Below are 18,207 nucleotides of genomic sequence, written 5' to 3' on the forward strand. Positions count from 1 at the left end.
AGGCCTGTCAAGTCTCCTTTCATCATCTTAATTACTGATTGAGTCACTGATTACCGAGCCCAATGAGATGCCTACCAGTGTCTGTTATGGCAATAAAGCGTTCACTCCTGCTTCCTCTCAGATCTGACTCCAGGTCAGGTCTGAGTCTCAAATAGCATCCTATTCCCTTTCACAGTGGGTCCTGGTCAAAAGTAGTGCACTGTATAGAGAACAGAGTGCCATTTAGAATGGGGACGCATCCCAGACCAGGTTTGGTTTTCATTCATAGCCTACATACTGCCTCTGAGTGGGCCCACAGACTGTTGGCATCTTGGCAGACTGGCTGCTCTGTAGAAATGCATGGTGTCGGTCAGTGTGGGTAAAAAGTCTCAACTTGTTGCATAGTATTCTGGTCATGTTGGGGGTTTGGCAACGGTTGAAGGATGTCACGTCTAGGCAGGAACAAAAAAAAATGTGGTTAGTGAGCCTTGCAATAAATGTGTACAGCATTTGGAATATTATCCAGGATCTTACATGAAGGACTAAGAAATAGCCTGAAATCGATTGCTTTGATTTTTTTTATATTTAAAAAAATAAATAATTGAAGGGATCAGTTATTGACACAATAAGTACAAAATGTATAAGTAGAACTTTTGGTTAAAACATTCTTATGAATTTTTTAAAAATTATAATTGAAAATATGTCACTCATCTTTTTTAATTGTGGAGGATCCTTCAAATGTACATCTTTCGACGCCATTTCGAGCTGAACCGTGATTGGTGGATTGAGGGGGGCGGTAACTATACATTAAGGAAGAGGTCCTTGGATTGTAAACTCTGCTGGTAGCAAATTAGCTTGCTAGGTGAATCTGATGGAAAAATAACAGAGTTTGGTCGTTAAATCAGCGTTAACCATGTCTGCAAGAAACCCGGGAATGCCCCTTGGTAAGACTCGCTTCTTTATTGTGGGAAATACATGTTTATCCTGAAACATTAGTAAAATCCAGTGAAATAGCTATCGATTGTGTTAGCATGTGCAGCTAGCCAGTATCAACTTTAGCTACTACCATAGAGGGTGTGTTTTATGTTTAGGACATTCTTGATAGTTTTGACTGTGACACTTAGGCCTAACAGGAAGAGTTTGGTTTCAAACACATGTAAGAAGTAACGTTACCGCTCTCGTGTATTACAGTCACTGCACAGTTTGCCTGTCAACTTGTTTAATATATATGTCTAACCTTAGTTAAGTAACATGCAGAGATTAGAGATACTGTATCGTGTCTAGTGAACACTAAAGATAGTAGCTAGTTAACGTTACATGCAGAGATCAGAGATAATTTATCGTGTCTAGTGAACACTAAAGATAGTAGCTAGTTAACGTTACATGCAGAGATCAGAGATAATTTATCGTGTCTAGTCAACAGTGAACACTAAAGTTAGTAGCTAGTTAACGTTACATGCTGGGATCAGAGATATTTTATCGTGTCTAGTGAACAGTGAACACTAAAGATAGTAGCTAGTTAACGTTACATGCAGGGATCAGAGATATTTTATCGTGTCTAGTGAACAGTGAACACTAAAGATAGTAGCTAGTTAACGTTACATGCAGGGATCAGAGATATTTTATCGTGTCTAGTGAACACTAAAGATAGTAGCTAGTTAACGTTACATGCTGAATTACTGAATGTTGGTGGTCTTGACTCATGATGTCCTGGATAATATGTTTCACATGACACTCAGTGCAGCCAGGGTGAATCATGTGACTATCAGTGATCTCTTGTTGTCTGACTGTACTAAGATCCCGGAAAACATTTCGATACAGTTAACAACGTAACCATCAGTTAACTGCTGTAAGCCTACTTGATATTCAGTAGATATCTGAACAGAATAGTGGATTCAGTGAGAACCTACTTATACCTCAATATAAACTAAAATGGAAACGTTGTGGACAGCGACCACATACCAACTAAAGTGTTTCTTATCAACCTTCCATATTGTGTGTGTGTGTGTGTGTGTGTGGGGGTGGGTGGGTGGGTGTGTGTCAGACCTGGAGTGGGTGTCCAGGGTGCGGGTGAACACCCAGGCAGTGCTGAAGAGAGCTCAGCAGATCCAGGGACGCAACAAGAACAAGAAACAGTGGCAGGTAGGAGCTTTGGGGCTAGCTTTGTGTGTGTGTGGGTGGGTGTGTGGGTGGGTGTGTGGGTGGGTGGGTGGGTGGGTGGGTGGGTGGGTGGGTGGGTGTGTAATACCTTCATCTCCAATGCTTTCCTATAAGTCTCATAAGACACACAAGATGAACGGATAAAGTGATGATCAGTTTGTATCCTACTATTAGAATCAGGATATGCAGTATTCTCAGTTTGTATCCTACTATTAGAATAAGGATATGCAGTATTCTCAGTCTGTATCCTACTATTAGAATAAGTATATGCAGTATTCTCAGTTTGTATCCTACTATTAGAATAAGTATATGCAGTATTCTCAGTTTGTATCCTACTATTAGAATAAGGATATACAGTATTCTCAGTTTGTATCCTACTATTAGAATAAGTATATACAGTATTCTCAGTTTGTATCCTACTATTAGAATAAGTATATACAGTATTCTCAGTTTGTATCCTACTATTAGAATAAGTATATACTGTATTCTCAGTTTGTATCCTACTATTAGAATAAGTATATGCAGTATGTCTGGTGTGGTTTTGTATGTTATCCAGTGTTGAAGTGTTGTCCACACCAACCGCTTGTATTGAGAACAAACAGTTAAACAACCACCGGTATGAGTTGACATCTGGCTCTGTGTTACAACATTACCCGTAATGCTCTCTGTCTGTCGCCAGGCGGCGTGGCTTCTGCGGGCGGTCACCTGTATTGACCTGACGACCCTGGCTGGTGACGACACGCCCGGCAACGTCCACCGGCTGTGTATGAAGGCTACCCAGCCTGTACGCAACGACCTGCTGAAGAGCATGGACATGCAGGACAAAGGTAGTGGGATGGGTGTCTGTCATACTACTTATTGAGCCACTAGAGGGCGACATGCTCCTTATTTAGTCACTAGAGGGCGACATGCTCCTTATTTAGCCACTAGAGGGCGACATGCTTCTTATTTAGCCACTAGAGGGCGACATGCTCCTTATTTTGCCCACTAGAGGGCGACATGCTCCTTATTTTGCCCACTAGAGGGCGACATGCTCCTTATTTTGCCCACTAGAGGGCGACATGCTCCTTATTTTGCCCACTAGAGGGCGACATGCTCCTTATTTTGCCCACTAGAGGGCGACATGCTCCTTATTTTGCCCACTAGAGGGCGACATGCTCCTTATTTTGCCCACTAGAGGGCGACATGCTCCTTATTTTGCCCACTAGAGGGCGACATGCTCCTTATTAAGCCACTAGAGGGCGACATGCTCCTTATTTTGCCCACTAGAGGGCGACATGCTCCTTATTTTGCCCACTAGAGGGCGACGTGCTCCTTATTTTGCCCACTAGAGGGCGACGTGCTCCTTATTTAGCCACTAGAGGGCGACGTGCTCCTTATTTAGCCACTAGAGGGCGACGTGCTCCTTATTTAGCCCACTAGAGGGCGACGTGCTCCTTATTTAGCCACTAGAGGGCGTCGTGCTCCTTATTTTGCCCACTAGAGGGCGACGTGCTCCTTATTTACCCACTAGAGGGCGACGTGCTCCTTATTTAGCCACTAGAGGGCGACGTGCTCCTTATTTAGCCACTAGAGGGCGACGTGCTCCTTATTTATCCACTAGAGGGCGACGTGCTCCTTATTTTGCCCAGTAGAGGGCGACGTGCTCCTTATTTTGCCCACTAGAGGGCGACATACTCTTATGTTCCACACGATAGGCCTATCTTTGGTGTTGGCAAAGAGTGAAGAGTAGCTATATGTTCTGGTTGTATCTGTGTATCTAGGTGTGACTACTGCAGCAGTGTGCGTGTCTGTCTCAGTTAGCTAAGAGGTGTATGTAACTATATGTACTGGTTGTATCTGTGTATCTAGGTGTGACTACTGCAGCAGTGTGCGTATCTGTCTCAGTTAGCTAAGAGGTGTATGTAACTAAATGTACTGGTTGTATCTGTGTATCTAGGTGTGACTACTGCAGCAGTGTTTGTATCTGTCTCAGTTAGCTAAGAGGTGTATGTAACTATATGTACTGGTTGTATCTGTGTATCTAGGTGTGACTACTGCAGCAGTGTGCGTGTACCCGTCTCGTGTGGCTGATGCTGTGAAGTCACTGAAAGCAGCCAACTCCAGCCTACCTGTCGCCTCAGGTAAGAGAGAGAGGAGGAAGTCTACCTCCGTATCATTCCGTAGTTGGACAGTCCAGGTCTATGTTGTCACTTCCATCATCCTCTAATTGGTTGTGTGTTTCTTTGTTATTTTGATTTATTGATCGATTCATATATGTAATAATAAACTGGGAGGTTTGAGCCCTGAATGCTGATTGGCTGACAACCATGGTATATCAGACCGTATACCACGGGTGTGACCAAACATGTATTTTTACTGCTCTAATTACATTGGTAACCAGTTTATAATAGCAAAAAGGCACCTCAGGGGTTTGTGATATATGACCAATATACCACGGCTAAGGGCTGTGTCCAGGCACTCAGCGTTGCGTCGTGCTTTAGAAAACCCCTTAGACGTGGTATATTGGCCATATACCACACCTCCTCGGGCCTTACTGCTTAATTATAACACATAAACGGCTCATACAGCCACAACACGAATGAAATAACAAATTACATGGAAAAACTATAGATAGTGACTCAACAAAGCCACTGTCTTCTCTCTGTCCATCCTGCTGCTCCTCTCCTCAGTGGCGACAGGCTTCCCTGCGGGCCAGACCTCTCTGAAGACCAGGCTGGAGGAGGTCCGTATGGCTGTAGAGGATGGAGCTATGGAGATAGATATAGTGATTAACAGGACTCTGGCCCTCACTGGACAGTGGGAAGGTATGGTATATATTATTATAGACACTCAACCAGACACTTTATTAGGTACATCTGGCTAGTACCGGTGTTGGAACACCCGTTGCTTCCTGAACAGCCTGTTACATACATACAGTCAGCTGGAACATGTAAACATACAGTCAACTGGAACATGTAAACATACAGTCAACTGGAACATGTAAACATAGTCAACTGGAACATGTAAACATACAGTCAACTGGAACATGTAAACATATACAGTCAACTGGAACATGTAAACATACAGTCAACTGGAACATGTAAACATACAGTCAACTGGAACATGTAAACATACAGTCAACTGGAACATGTAAACATATACAGTCAACTGGAACATGTAAACATACAGTCAACTGGAACATGTAAACATACAGTCAGCTGGAACATGTAAACATACAGTCAGCTGGAACATGTAAACATACAGTCAACTGGAACATGTAAACATACAGTCAACTGGAACATGTAAACATACAGTCAACTGGAACATGTAAACATACAGTCAGCTGGAACATGTAAACATACAGTCAACTGGAACATGTAAACATACAGTCAACTGGAACATGTAAACATACAGTCAACTGGAACATGTAAACATACAGTCAACTGGAACATGTAAACATACAGTCAACTGGAACATGTAAACATACAGTCAACTGGAACATGTAAACATACAGTCAACTGGAACATGTAAACATACAGTCAGCTGGAACATGTAAACATACAGTCAACTGGAACATGTAAACATACAGTCAGCTGGAACATGTAAACATACAGTCAGCTGGAACATGTAAACATACAGTCAGCTGGAACATGTAAACATACAGTCAGCTGGAACATGTAAACATACAGTCAACTGGAACATGTAAACATACAGTCAACTGGAACATGTAAACATATACAGTCAACTGGAACATGTAAACATATACAGTCAACTGGAACATGTAAACATACAGTCAGCTGGAACATGTAAACATACAGTCAACTGGAACATGTAAACATATACAGTCAACTGGAACATGTAAACATACAGTCAGCTGGAACATGTAAACATACAGTCAACTGGAACATGTAAACATATACAGTCAACTGGAACATGTAAACATACAGTCAACTGGAACATGTAAACATATACAGTCAACTGGAACATGTAAACATACAGTCAACTGGAACATGTAAACATACAGTCAACTGGAACATGTAAACATACAGTCAACTGGAACATGTAAACATACAGTCAGCTGGAACATGTAAACATACAGTCAACTGGAACATGTAAACATACAGTCAGCTGGAACATGTAAACATACAGTCAGCTGGAACATGTAAACATACAGTCAGCTGGAACATGTAAACATACAGTCAGCTGGAACATGTAAACATACAGTCAGCTGGAACATGTAAACATATACAGTCAGCTGGAACATGTAAACATACAGTCAACTGGAACATGTAAACATACAGTCAGCTGGAACATGTAAACATACAGTCAGCTGGAACATGTAAACATACAGTCAACTGGAACATGTAAACATACAGTCAACTGGAACATGTAAACATACAGTCAACTGGAACATGTAAACATACAGTCAGCTGGAACATGTAAACATACAGTCAACTGGAACATGTAAACATACAGTCAACTGGAACATGTAAACATAGTCAACTGGAACATGTAAACATAGTCAACTGGAACATGTAAACATACAGTCAACTGGAACATGTAAACATATACAGTCAACTGGAACATGTAAACATACAGTCAACTGGAACATGTAAACATATACAGTCAACTGGAACATGTAAACATATACAGTCAACTGGAACATGTAAACATACAGTCAACTGGAACATGTAAACATACAGTCAGCTGGAACATGTAAACATACAGTCAGCTGGAACATGTAAACATACAGTCAGCTGGAACATGTAAACATACAGTCAGCTGGAACATGTAAACATACAGTCAGCTGGAACATGTAAACATACAGTCAACTGGAACATGTAAACATACAGTCAGCTGGAACATGTAAACATACAGTCAGCTGGAACATGTAAACATACAGTCAGCTGGAACATGTAAACATACAGTCAGCTGGAACATGTAAACATACAGTCAGCTGGAACATGTAAACATACAGTCAGCTGGAACATGTAAACATACAGTCAGCTGGAACATGTAAACATACAGTCAGCTGGAACATGTAAACATACAGTCAGCTGGAACATGTAAACATACAGTCAGCTGGAACATGTAAACATATACAGTCAGCTGGAACATGTAAACATATACAGTCAGCTGGAACATGTAAACATATACAGTCAGCTGGAACATGTAAACATATACAGTCAGCTGGAACATGTAAACATATACAGTCAGCTGGAACATGTAAACATATACAGTCAGCTGGAACATGTAAACATATACAGTCAGCTGGAACATGTAAACATACAGTCAGCTGGAACATGTAAACATACAGTCAGCTGGAACATGTAAACATACAGTCAGCTGGAACATGTAAACATACAGTCAGCTGGAACATGTAAACATATACAGTCAGCTGGAACATGTAAACATACAGTCAGCTGGAACATGTAAACATACAGTCAGCTGGAACATGTAAACATACAGTCAGCTGGAACATGTAAACATACAGTCAGCTGGAACATGTAAACATATACAGTCAGCTGGAACATGTAAACATATACAGTCAGCTGGAACATGTAAACATATACAGTCAGCTGGAACATGTAAACATACAGTCAGTCAACTGGAACATGTAAACATATACAGTCAGTCAACTGGAACATGTAAACATATACAGTCAGCTGGAATATGTAAACATATACAGTAAGCTGGAACATGTAAACATACAGTCAGCTGGAACATGTAAACATATACAGTCAGTCAACTGGAACATGTAAACATATACAGTCAGCTGGAACATGTAAACATATACAGTCAGCTGGAACATGTAAACATATACAGTCAGCTGGAACATGTAAACATATACAGTCAGCTGGAACATGTAAACATACAGTCAGCTGGAACATGTAAACATACAGTCAGCTGGAACATGTAAACATACAGTCAGTCAACTGGAACATGTAAACATACAGTCAGTCAACTGGAACATGTAAACATACAGTCAGCTGGAATATGTAAACATATACAGTCAGCTGGAACATGTAAACATACAGTCAGTCAACTGGAACATGTAAACATATACAGTCAGTCAACTGGAACATGTAAACATATACAGTCAGCTGGAATATGTAAACATATACAGTCAGCTGGAACATGTAAACATACAGTCAGCTGGAACATGTAAACATATACAGTCAGTCAACTGGAACATGTAAACATATACAGTCAGCTGGAACATGTAAACATATACAGTCAGCTGGAACATGTAAACATATACAGTCAGCTGGAACATGTAAACATATACAGTCAGCTGGAACATGTAAACATATACAGTCAGCTGGAACATGTAAACATACAGTCAGCTGGAACATGTAAACATACAGTCAGCTGGAACATGTAAACATACAGTCAGTCAACTGGAACATGTAAACATACAGTCAGTCAACTGGAACATGTAAACATACAGTCAGCTGGAATATGTAAACATATACAGTCAGCTGGAACATGTAAACATATACAGTCAGCTGGAACATGTAAACATATACAGTCAGCTGGAACATGTAAACATATACAGTCAGCTGGAACATGTAAACATATACAGTCAGCTGGAACATGTAAACATACAGTCAACTGGAACATGTAAACATACAGTCAACTGGAACATGTAAACATACAGTCAGTCAACTGGAACATGTAAGCATACAGTCAGTCAACTGGAACATGTAAACATACAGTCAGTCAACTGGAACATGTAAACATACAGTCAGTCAACTGGAACATGTAAACATACAGTCAGCTGGAATATGTAAACATATACAGTCAGCTGGAACATGTAAACATACAGTCAACTGGAACATGTAAACATACAGTCAGCTGGAACATGTAAACATATACAGTCAGCTGGAACATGTAAACATATACAGTCAGCTGGAACATGTAAACATATACAGTCAGCTGGAACATGTAAACATATACAGTCAGCTGGAACATGTAAACATATACAGTCAGCTGGAATATGTAAACATATACAGTCAGCTGGAACATGTAAACATATACAGTCAGCTGTAACATGTAAACATATACAGTCAGCTGGAACATGTAAACATACAGTCAACTGGAACATGTAAACATATACAGTCAGCTGGAACATGTAAACATATACAGTCAGCTGGAACATGTAAACATATACAGTCAACTGGAACATGTAAACATACAGTCAACTGGAACATGTAAACATACAGTCAGTCAACTGGAACATGTAAACATACAGTCAGCTGGAATATGTAAACATATACAGTCAGCTGGAACATGTAAACATACAGTCAGCTGGAACATGTAAACATATACAGTCAGTCAACTGGAACATGTAAACATATACAGTCAGCTGGAACATGTAAACATATACAGTCAGCTGGAACATGTAAACATATACAGTCAGCTGGAACATGTAAACATATACAGTCAGCTGGAACATGTAAACATATACAGTCAGCTGGAACATGTAAACATATACAGTCAGCTGGAACATGTAAACATATACAGTCAGCTGGAACATGTAAACATATACAGTCAGCTGGAACATGTAAACATATACAGTCAGCTGGAACATGTAAACATATACAGTCAGCTGGAACATGTAAACATACAGTCAGCTGGAACATGTAAACATACAGTCAGCTGGAACATGTAAACATATACAGTCAGCTGGAACATGTAAACATACAGTCAGTCAACTGGAACATGTAAACATACAGTCAGCTGGAATATGTAAACATATACAGTCAGCTGGAACATGTAAACATACAGTCAGCTGGAATATGTAAACATATACAGTCAGCTGGAACATGTAAACATACAGTCAGCTGGAACATGTAAACATATACAGTCAGTCAACTGGAACATGTAAACATATACAGTCAGTCAACTGGAACATGTAAACATATACAGTCAGCTGGAACATGTAAACATATACAGTCAGCTGGAACATGTAAACATATACAGTCAGCTGGAACATGTAAACATATACAGTCAGCTGGAACATGTAAACATATACAGTCAGCTGGAACATGTAAACATATACAGTCAGCTGGAACATGTAAACATATACAGTCAGCTGGAACATGTAAACATATACAGTCAGCTGGAACATGTAAACATATACAGTCAGCTGGAACATGTAAACATACAGTCAGCTGGAACATGTAAACATACAGTCAGCTGGAACATGTAAACATACAGTCAGTCAACTGGAACATGTAAACATACAGTCAGCTGGAATATGTAAACATATACAGTCAGCTGGAACATGTAAACATACAGTCAGCTGGAACATGTAAACATATACAGTCAGTCAACTGGAACATGTAAACATATACAGTCAGCTGGAACATGTAAACATATACAGTCAGCTGGAACATGTAAACATATACAGTCAGCTGGAACATGTAAACATATACAGTCAGCTGGAACATGTAAACATATACAGTCAGCTGGAACATGTAAACATATACAGTCAGCTGGAACATGTAAACATATACAGTCAGCTGGAACATGTAAACATATACAGTCAGCTGGAACATGTAAACATACAGTCAACTGGAACATGTAAACATACAGTCAACTGGAACATGTAAACATACAGTCAGTCAACTGGAACATGTAAACATACAGTCAGTCAACTGGAACATGTAAACATACAGTCAGCTGGAACATGTAAACATACAGTCAATCAACTGGAACATGTAAACATACAGTCAGTCAACTGGAACATGTAAACATACAGTCAACTGGAACATGTAAACATATACAGTCAACTGGAACATGTAAACATACAGTCAACTGGAACATGTAAACATACAGTCAACTGGAACATGTAAACATACAGTCAACTGGAACATGTAAACATACAGTCAGCTGGAACATGTAAACATACAGTCAACTGGAACATGTAAACATACAGTCAACTGGAACATGTAAACATACAGTCAGCTGGAACATGTAAACATACAGTCAGCTGGAACATGTAAACATACAGTCAGCTGGAACATGTAAACATACAGTCAACTGGAACATGTAAACATATACAGTCAGCTGGAACATGTAAACATACAGTCAACTGGAACATGTAAACATACAGTCAGCTGGAACATGTAAACATACAGTCAGCTGGAACATGTAAACATACAGTCAACTGGAACATGTAAACATACAGTCAACTGGAACATGTAAACATACAGTCAGCTGGAACATGTAAACATACAGTCAACTGGAACATGTAAACATACAGTCAACTGGAACATGTAAACATAGTCAACTGGAACATGTAAACATACAGTCAACTGGAACATGTAAACATATACAGTCAACTGGAACATGTAAACATACAGTCAACTGGAACATGTAAACATACAGTCAACTGGAACATGTAAACATACAGTCAACTGGAACATGTAAACATACAGTCAGCTGGAACATGTAAACATACAGTCAGCTGGAACATGTAAACATACAGTCAACTGGAACATGTAAACATAGTCAGCTGGAACATGTAAACATAGTCAGCTGGAACATGTAAACATACAGTCAACTGGAACATGTAAACATACAGTCAACTGGAACATGTAAACATACAGTCAACTGGAACATGTAAACATACAGTCAACTGGAACATGTAAACATACAGTCAGCTGGAACATGTAAACATACAGTCAACTGGAACATGTAAACATACAGTCAGCTGGAACATGTAAACATACAGTCAACTGGAACATGTAAACATACAGTCAACTGGAACATGTAAACATATACAGTCAACTGGAACATGTAAACATATACAGTCAACTGGAACATGTAAACATACAGTCAGCTGGAACATGTAAACATACAGTCAACTGGAACATGTAAACATATACAGTCAACTGGAACATGTAAACATACAGTCAGCTGGAACATGTAAACATACAGTCAGCTGGAACATGTAAACATACAGTCAACTGGAACATGTAAACATATACAGTCAACTGGAACATGTAAACATACAGTCAACTGGAACATGTAAACATATACAGTCAACTGGAACATGTAAACATACAGTCAACTGGAACATGTAAACATACAGTCAACTGGAACATGTAAACATACAGTCAACTGGAACATGTAAACATACAGTCAGCTGGAACATGTAAACATACAGTCAACTGGAACATGTAAACATACAGTCAACTGGAACATGTAAACATACAGTCAGCTGGAACATGTAAACATACAGTCAGCTGGAACATGTAAACATACAGTCAGCTGGAACATGTAAACATACAGTCAACTGGAACATGTAAACATATACAGTCAGCTGGAACATGTAAACATACAGTCAACTGGAACATGTAAACATACAGTCAGCTGGAACATGTAAACATACAGTCAGCTGGAACATGTAAACATACAGTCAACTGGAACATGTAAACATACAGTCAACTGGAACATGTAAACATACAGTCAACTGGAACATGTAAACATACAGTCAACTGGAACATGTAAACATACAGTCAACTGGAACATGTAAACATACAGTCAACTGGAACATGTAAACATACAGTCAACTGGAACATGTAAACATACAGTCAGCTGGAACATGTAAACATACAGTCAACTGGAACATGTAAACATATACAGTCAGCTGGAACATGTAAACATATACAGTCAGCTGGAACATGTAAACATATACAGTCAGCTGGAACATGTAAACATATACAGTCAGCTGGAACATGTAAACATATACAGTCAACTGGAACATGTAAACATACAGTCAACTGGAACATGTAAACATACAGTCAACTGGAACATGTAAACATACAGTCAACTGGAACATGTAAACATACAGTCAGCTGGAACATGTAAACATACAGTCAACTGGAACATGTAAACATACAGTCAACTGGAACATGTAAACATACAGTCAGCTGGAACATGTAAACATACAGTCAACTGGAACATGTAAACATACAGTCAACTGGAACATGTAAACATACAGTCAGCTGGAACATGTAAACATACAGTCAGCTGGAACATGTAAACATACAGTCAGCTGGAACATGTAAACATACAGTCAACTGGAACATGTAAACATATACAGTCAGCTGGAACATGTAAACATACAGTCAACTGGAACATGTAAACATACAGTCAGCTGGAACATGTAAACATACAGTCAGCTGGAACATGTAAACATACAGTCAACTGGAACATGTAAACATACAGTCAACTGGAACATGTAAACATACAGTCAACTGGAACATGTAAACATACAGTCAACTGGAACATGTAAACATACAGTCAACTGGAACATGTAAACATACAGTCAACTGGAACATGTAAACATACAGTCAACTGGAACATGTAAACATACAGTCAGCTGGAACATGTAAACATACAGTCAACTGGAACATGTAAACATATACAGTCAGCTGGAACATGTAAACATATACAGTCAGCTGGAACATGTAAACATATACAGTCAGCTGGAACATGTAAACATATACAGTCAGCTGGAACATGTAAACATATACAGTCAACTGGAACATGTAAACATACAGTCAACTGGAACATGTAAACATACAGTCAACTGGAACATGTAAACATACAGTCAACTGGAACATGTAAACATACAGTCAGCTGGAACATGTAAACATACAGTCAACTGGAACATGTAAACAAATACAGTCAGCTGGAACATGTAAACATATACAGTCAGCTGGAACATGTAAACATACAGTCAACTGGAACATGTAAACATACAGTCAGCTGGAACATGTAAACATACAGTCAGCTGGAACATGTAAACATACAGTCAACTGGAACATGTAAACATACAGTCAACTGGAACATGTAAACATACAGTCAACTGGAACATGTAAACATACAGTCAACTGGAACATGTAAACATACAGTCAACTGGAACATGTAAACATACAGTCAGCTGGAACATGTAAACATACAGTCAACTGGAACATGTAAACATACAGTCAGCTGGAACATGTAAACATACAGTCAACTGGAACATGTAAACATACAGTCAACTGGAACATGTAAACATACAGTCAGCTGGAACATGTAAACATACAGTCAGCTGGAACATGTAAACATACAGTCAGCTGGAACATGTAAACATACAGTCAACTGGAACATGTAAACATATACAGTCAGCTGGAACATGTAAACATACAGTCAACTGGAACATGTAAACATACAGTCAGCTGGAACATGTAAACATACAGTCAGCTGGAACATGTAAACATACAGTCAACTGGAACATGTAAACATACAGTCAACTGGAACATGTAAACATACAGTCAACTGGAACATGTAAACATACAGTCAACTGGAACATGTAAACATACAGTCAACTGGAACATGTAAACATACAGTCAACTGGAACATGTAAACATACAGTCAACTGGAACATGTAAACATACAGTCAGCTGGAACATGTAAACATACAGTCAACTGGAACATGTAAACATATACAGTCAGCTGGAACATGTAAACATATACAGTCAGCTGGAACATGTAAACATATACAGTCAGCTGGAACATGTAAACATATACAGTCAGCTGGAACATGTAAACATATACAGTCAACTGGAACATGTAAACATACAGTCAACTGGAACATGTAAACATACAGTCAACTGGAACATGTAAACATACAGTCAACTGGAACATGTAAACATACAGTCAGCTGGAACATGTAAACATACAGTCAACTGGAACATGTAAACAAATACAGTCAGCTGGAACATGTAAACATATACAGTCAACTGGAACATGTAAACTTACAGTCAGCTGGAACATGTAAACATAGTCAGCTGGAACATGTAAACATACAGTCAACTGGAACATGTAAACATACAGTCAGCTGGAACATGTGAACATACAGTCAGCTGGAACATGTAAACATACAGTCAGCTGGAACATGTAAACATACAGTCAGCTGGAACATGTAAACATACAGTCAGCTGGAACATGTAAACATACAGTCAGCTGGAACATGTAAACATACAGTCAGCTGGAACATGTAAACATACAGTCAGCTGGAACATGTAAACATACAGTCAGCTGGAACATGTAAACATATACAGTCAGCTGGAACATGTAAACATATACAGTCAGCTGGAACATGTAAACATATACAGTCAGCTGGAACATGTAAACATATACAGTCAGCTGGAACATGTAAACATATACAGTCAGCTGGAACATGTAAACATATACAGTCAGCTGGAACATGTAAACATACAGTCAACTGGAACATGTAAACATACAGTCAGCTGGAACATGTAAACATACAGTCAGCTGGAACATGTAAACATACAGTCAACTGGAACATGTAAACATACAGTCAACTGGAACATGTAAACATACAGTCAACTGGAACATGTAAACACAGTCAACTGGAACATGTAAACATACAGTCAACTGGAACATGTAAACATACAGTCAACTGGAACATGTAAACATACAGTCAACTGGAACATGTAAACATACAGTCAGCTGGAACATGTAAACATACAGTCAACTGGAACATGTAAACATATACAGTCAGCTGGAACATGTAAACATATACAGTCAGCTGGAACATGTAAACATATACAGTCAGCTGGAACATGTAAACATATACAGTCAGCTGGAACATGTAAACATATACAGTCAACTGGAACATGTAAACATACAGTCAACTGGAACATGTAAACATACAGTCAACTGGAACATGTAAACATACAGTCAACTGGAACATGTAAACATACAGTCAGCTGGAACATGTAAACATACAGTCAACTGGAACATGTAAACATACAGTCAACTGGAACATGTAAACATACAGTCAGCTGGAACATGTAAACATACAGTCAACTGGAACATGTAAACATACAGTCAACTGGAACATGTAAACATACAGTCAACTGGAACATGTAAACATACAGTCAACTGGAACATGTAAACATACAGTCAACTGGAACATGTAAACATACAGTCAGCTGGAACATGTAAACATACAGTCAACTGGAACATGTAAACATATACAGTCAGCTGGAACATGTAAACATATACAGTCAGCTGGAACATGTAAACATATACAGTCAGCTGGAACATGTAAACATATACAGTCAACTGGAACATGTAAACATACAGTCAACTGGAACATGTAAACATACAGTCAACTGGAACATGTAAACATACAGTCAACTGGAACATGTAAACATACAGTCAGCTGGAACATGTAAACATACAGTCAACTGGAACATGTAAACAAATACAGTCAGCTGGAACATGTAAACATATACAGTCAACTGGAACATGTAAACTTACAGTCAGCTGGAACATGTAAACATAGTCAGCTGGAACATGTAAACATACAGTCAACTGGAACATGTAAACATACAGTCAGCTGGAACATGTGAACATACAGTCAGCTGGAACATGTAAACATACAGTCAGCTGGAACATGTAAACATACAGTCAGCTGGAACATGTAAACATACAGTCAGCTGGAACATGTAAACATACAGTCAGCTGGAACATGTAAACATACAGTCAGCTGGAACATGTAAACATACAGTCAGCTGGAACATGTAAACATACAGTCAGCTGGAACATGTAAACATATACAGTCAGCTGGAACATGTAAACATATACAGTCAGCTGGAACATGTAAACATATACAGTCAGCTGGAACATGTAAACATATACAGTCAGCTGGAACATGTAAACATATACAGTCAGCTGGAACATGTAAACATATACAGTCAGCTGGAACATGTAAACATATACAGTCAGCTGGAACATGTAAACATATACAGTCAGCTGGAACATGTAAACATATACAGTCAGCTGGAACATGTAAACATACAGTCAGTCAACTGGAACATGTAAACATACAGTCAGTCAACTGGAACATGTAAACATACAGTCAGCTGGAATATGTAAACATATACAGTCAGCTGGAACATGTAAACATACAGTCAGCTGGAACATGTAAACATATACAGTCAGTCAACTGGAACATGTAAACATATACAGTCAGCTGGAACATGTAAACATATACAGTCAGCTGGAACATGTAAACATATACAGTCAGCTGGAACATGTAAACATATACAGTCAGCTGGAACATGTAAACATATACAGTCAGCTGGAACATGTAAACATACAGTCAACTGGAACATGTAAACATACAGTCAACTGGAACATGTAAACATACAGTCAGCTGGAACATGTAAACATATACAGTCAGTCAACTGGAACATGTAAACATATACAGTCAGTCAACTGGAACATGTAAACATATACAGTCAGCTGGAACATGTAAACATATACAGTCAGCTGGAACATGTAAACATATACAGTCAGCTGGAACATGTAAACATACAGTCAGCTGGAACATGTAAACATACAGTCAGCTGGAACATGTAAACATACAGTCAGCTGGAACATGTAAACATATACAGTCAGCTGGAACATGTAAACATACAGTCAGTCAACTGGAACATGTAAACATACAGTCAGTCAACTGGAACATGTAAACATACAGTCAGCTGGAATATGTAAACATATACAGTCAGCTGGAACATGTAAACATACAGTCAGCTGGAACATGTAAACATATACAGTCAGTCAACTGGAACATGTAAACATATACCGTCAGCTGGAACATGTAAACATATACAGTCAGCTGGAACATGTAAACATATACAGTCAGCTGGAACATGTAAACATATACAGTCAGCTGGAACATGTAAACATATACAGTCAGCTGGAACATGTAAACATACAGTCAACTGGAACATGTAAACATACAGTCAACTGGAACATGTAAACATACAGTCAGTCAACTGGAACATGTAAGCATACAGTCAGTCAACTGGAACATGTAAACATACAGTCAGTCAACTGGAACATGTAAACATACAGTCAGTCAACTGGAACATGTAAACATACAGTCAGCTGGAATATGTAAACATATACAGTCAGCTGGAACATGTAAACATACAGTCAGCTGGAACATGTAAACATACAGTCAGCTGGAACATGTAAACATATACAGTC

The 18,207-nt window shown here is 39.0% G+C and overlaps 1 protein-coding gene across 1 annotated transcript in view; it reads left to right on the forward strand.

Moving 5' to 3' along the window:
* Window positions 1-777: 777 nt before the first annotated feature.
* The window catches only part of LOC129838557 (deoxyribose-phosphate aldolase-like), a 41,153-nt gene continuing 23,723 nt past the window's right edge, over window positions 778-18,207 (forward strand). The window contains exons 1-5 of the mRNA XM_055905612.1: window positions 778-923; window positions 2,024-2,121; window positions 2,819-2,966; window positions 4,167-4,262; window positions 4,812-4,946. Of these exons, the coding sequence (XP_055761587.1) occupies window positions 893-923; window positions 2,024-2,121; window positions 2,819-2,966; window positions 4,167-4,262; window positions 4,812-4,946 (508 nt within the window). The 5' untranslated portion in view covers window positions 778-892. The remainder of the gene's footprint in view (window positions 924-2,023; window positions 2,122-2,818; window positions 2,967-4,166; window positions 4,263-4,811; window positions 4,947-18,207) is intronic.

This window comes from Salvelinus fontinalis, chromosome 39, assembly GCF_029448725.1.
Source record: "Salvelinus fontinalis isolate EN_2023a chromosome 39, ASM2944872v1, whole genome shotgun sequence".
Classification (NCBI taxonomy): Eukaryota; Metazoa; Chordata; class Actinopteri; order Salmoniformes; family Salmonidae; genus Salvelinus; species Salvelinus fontinalis.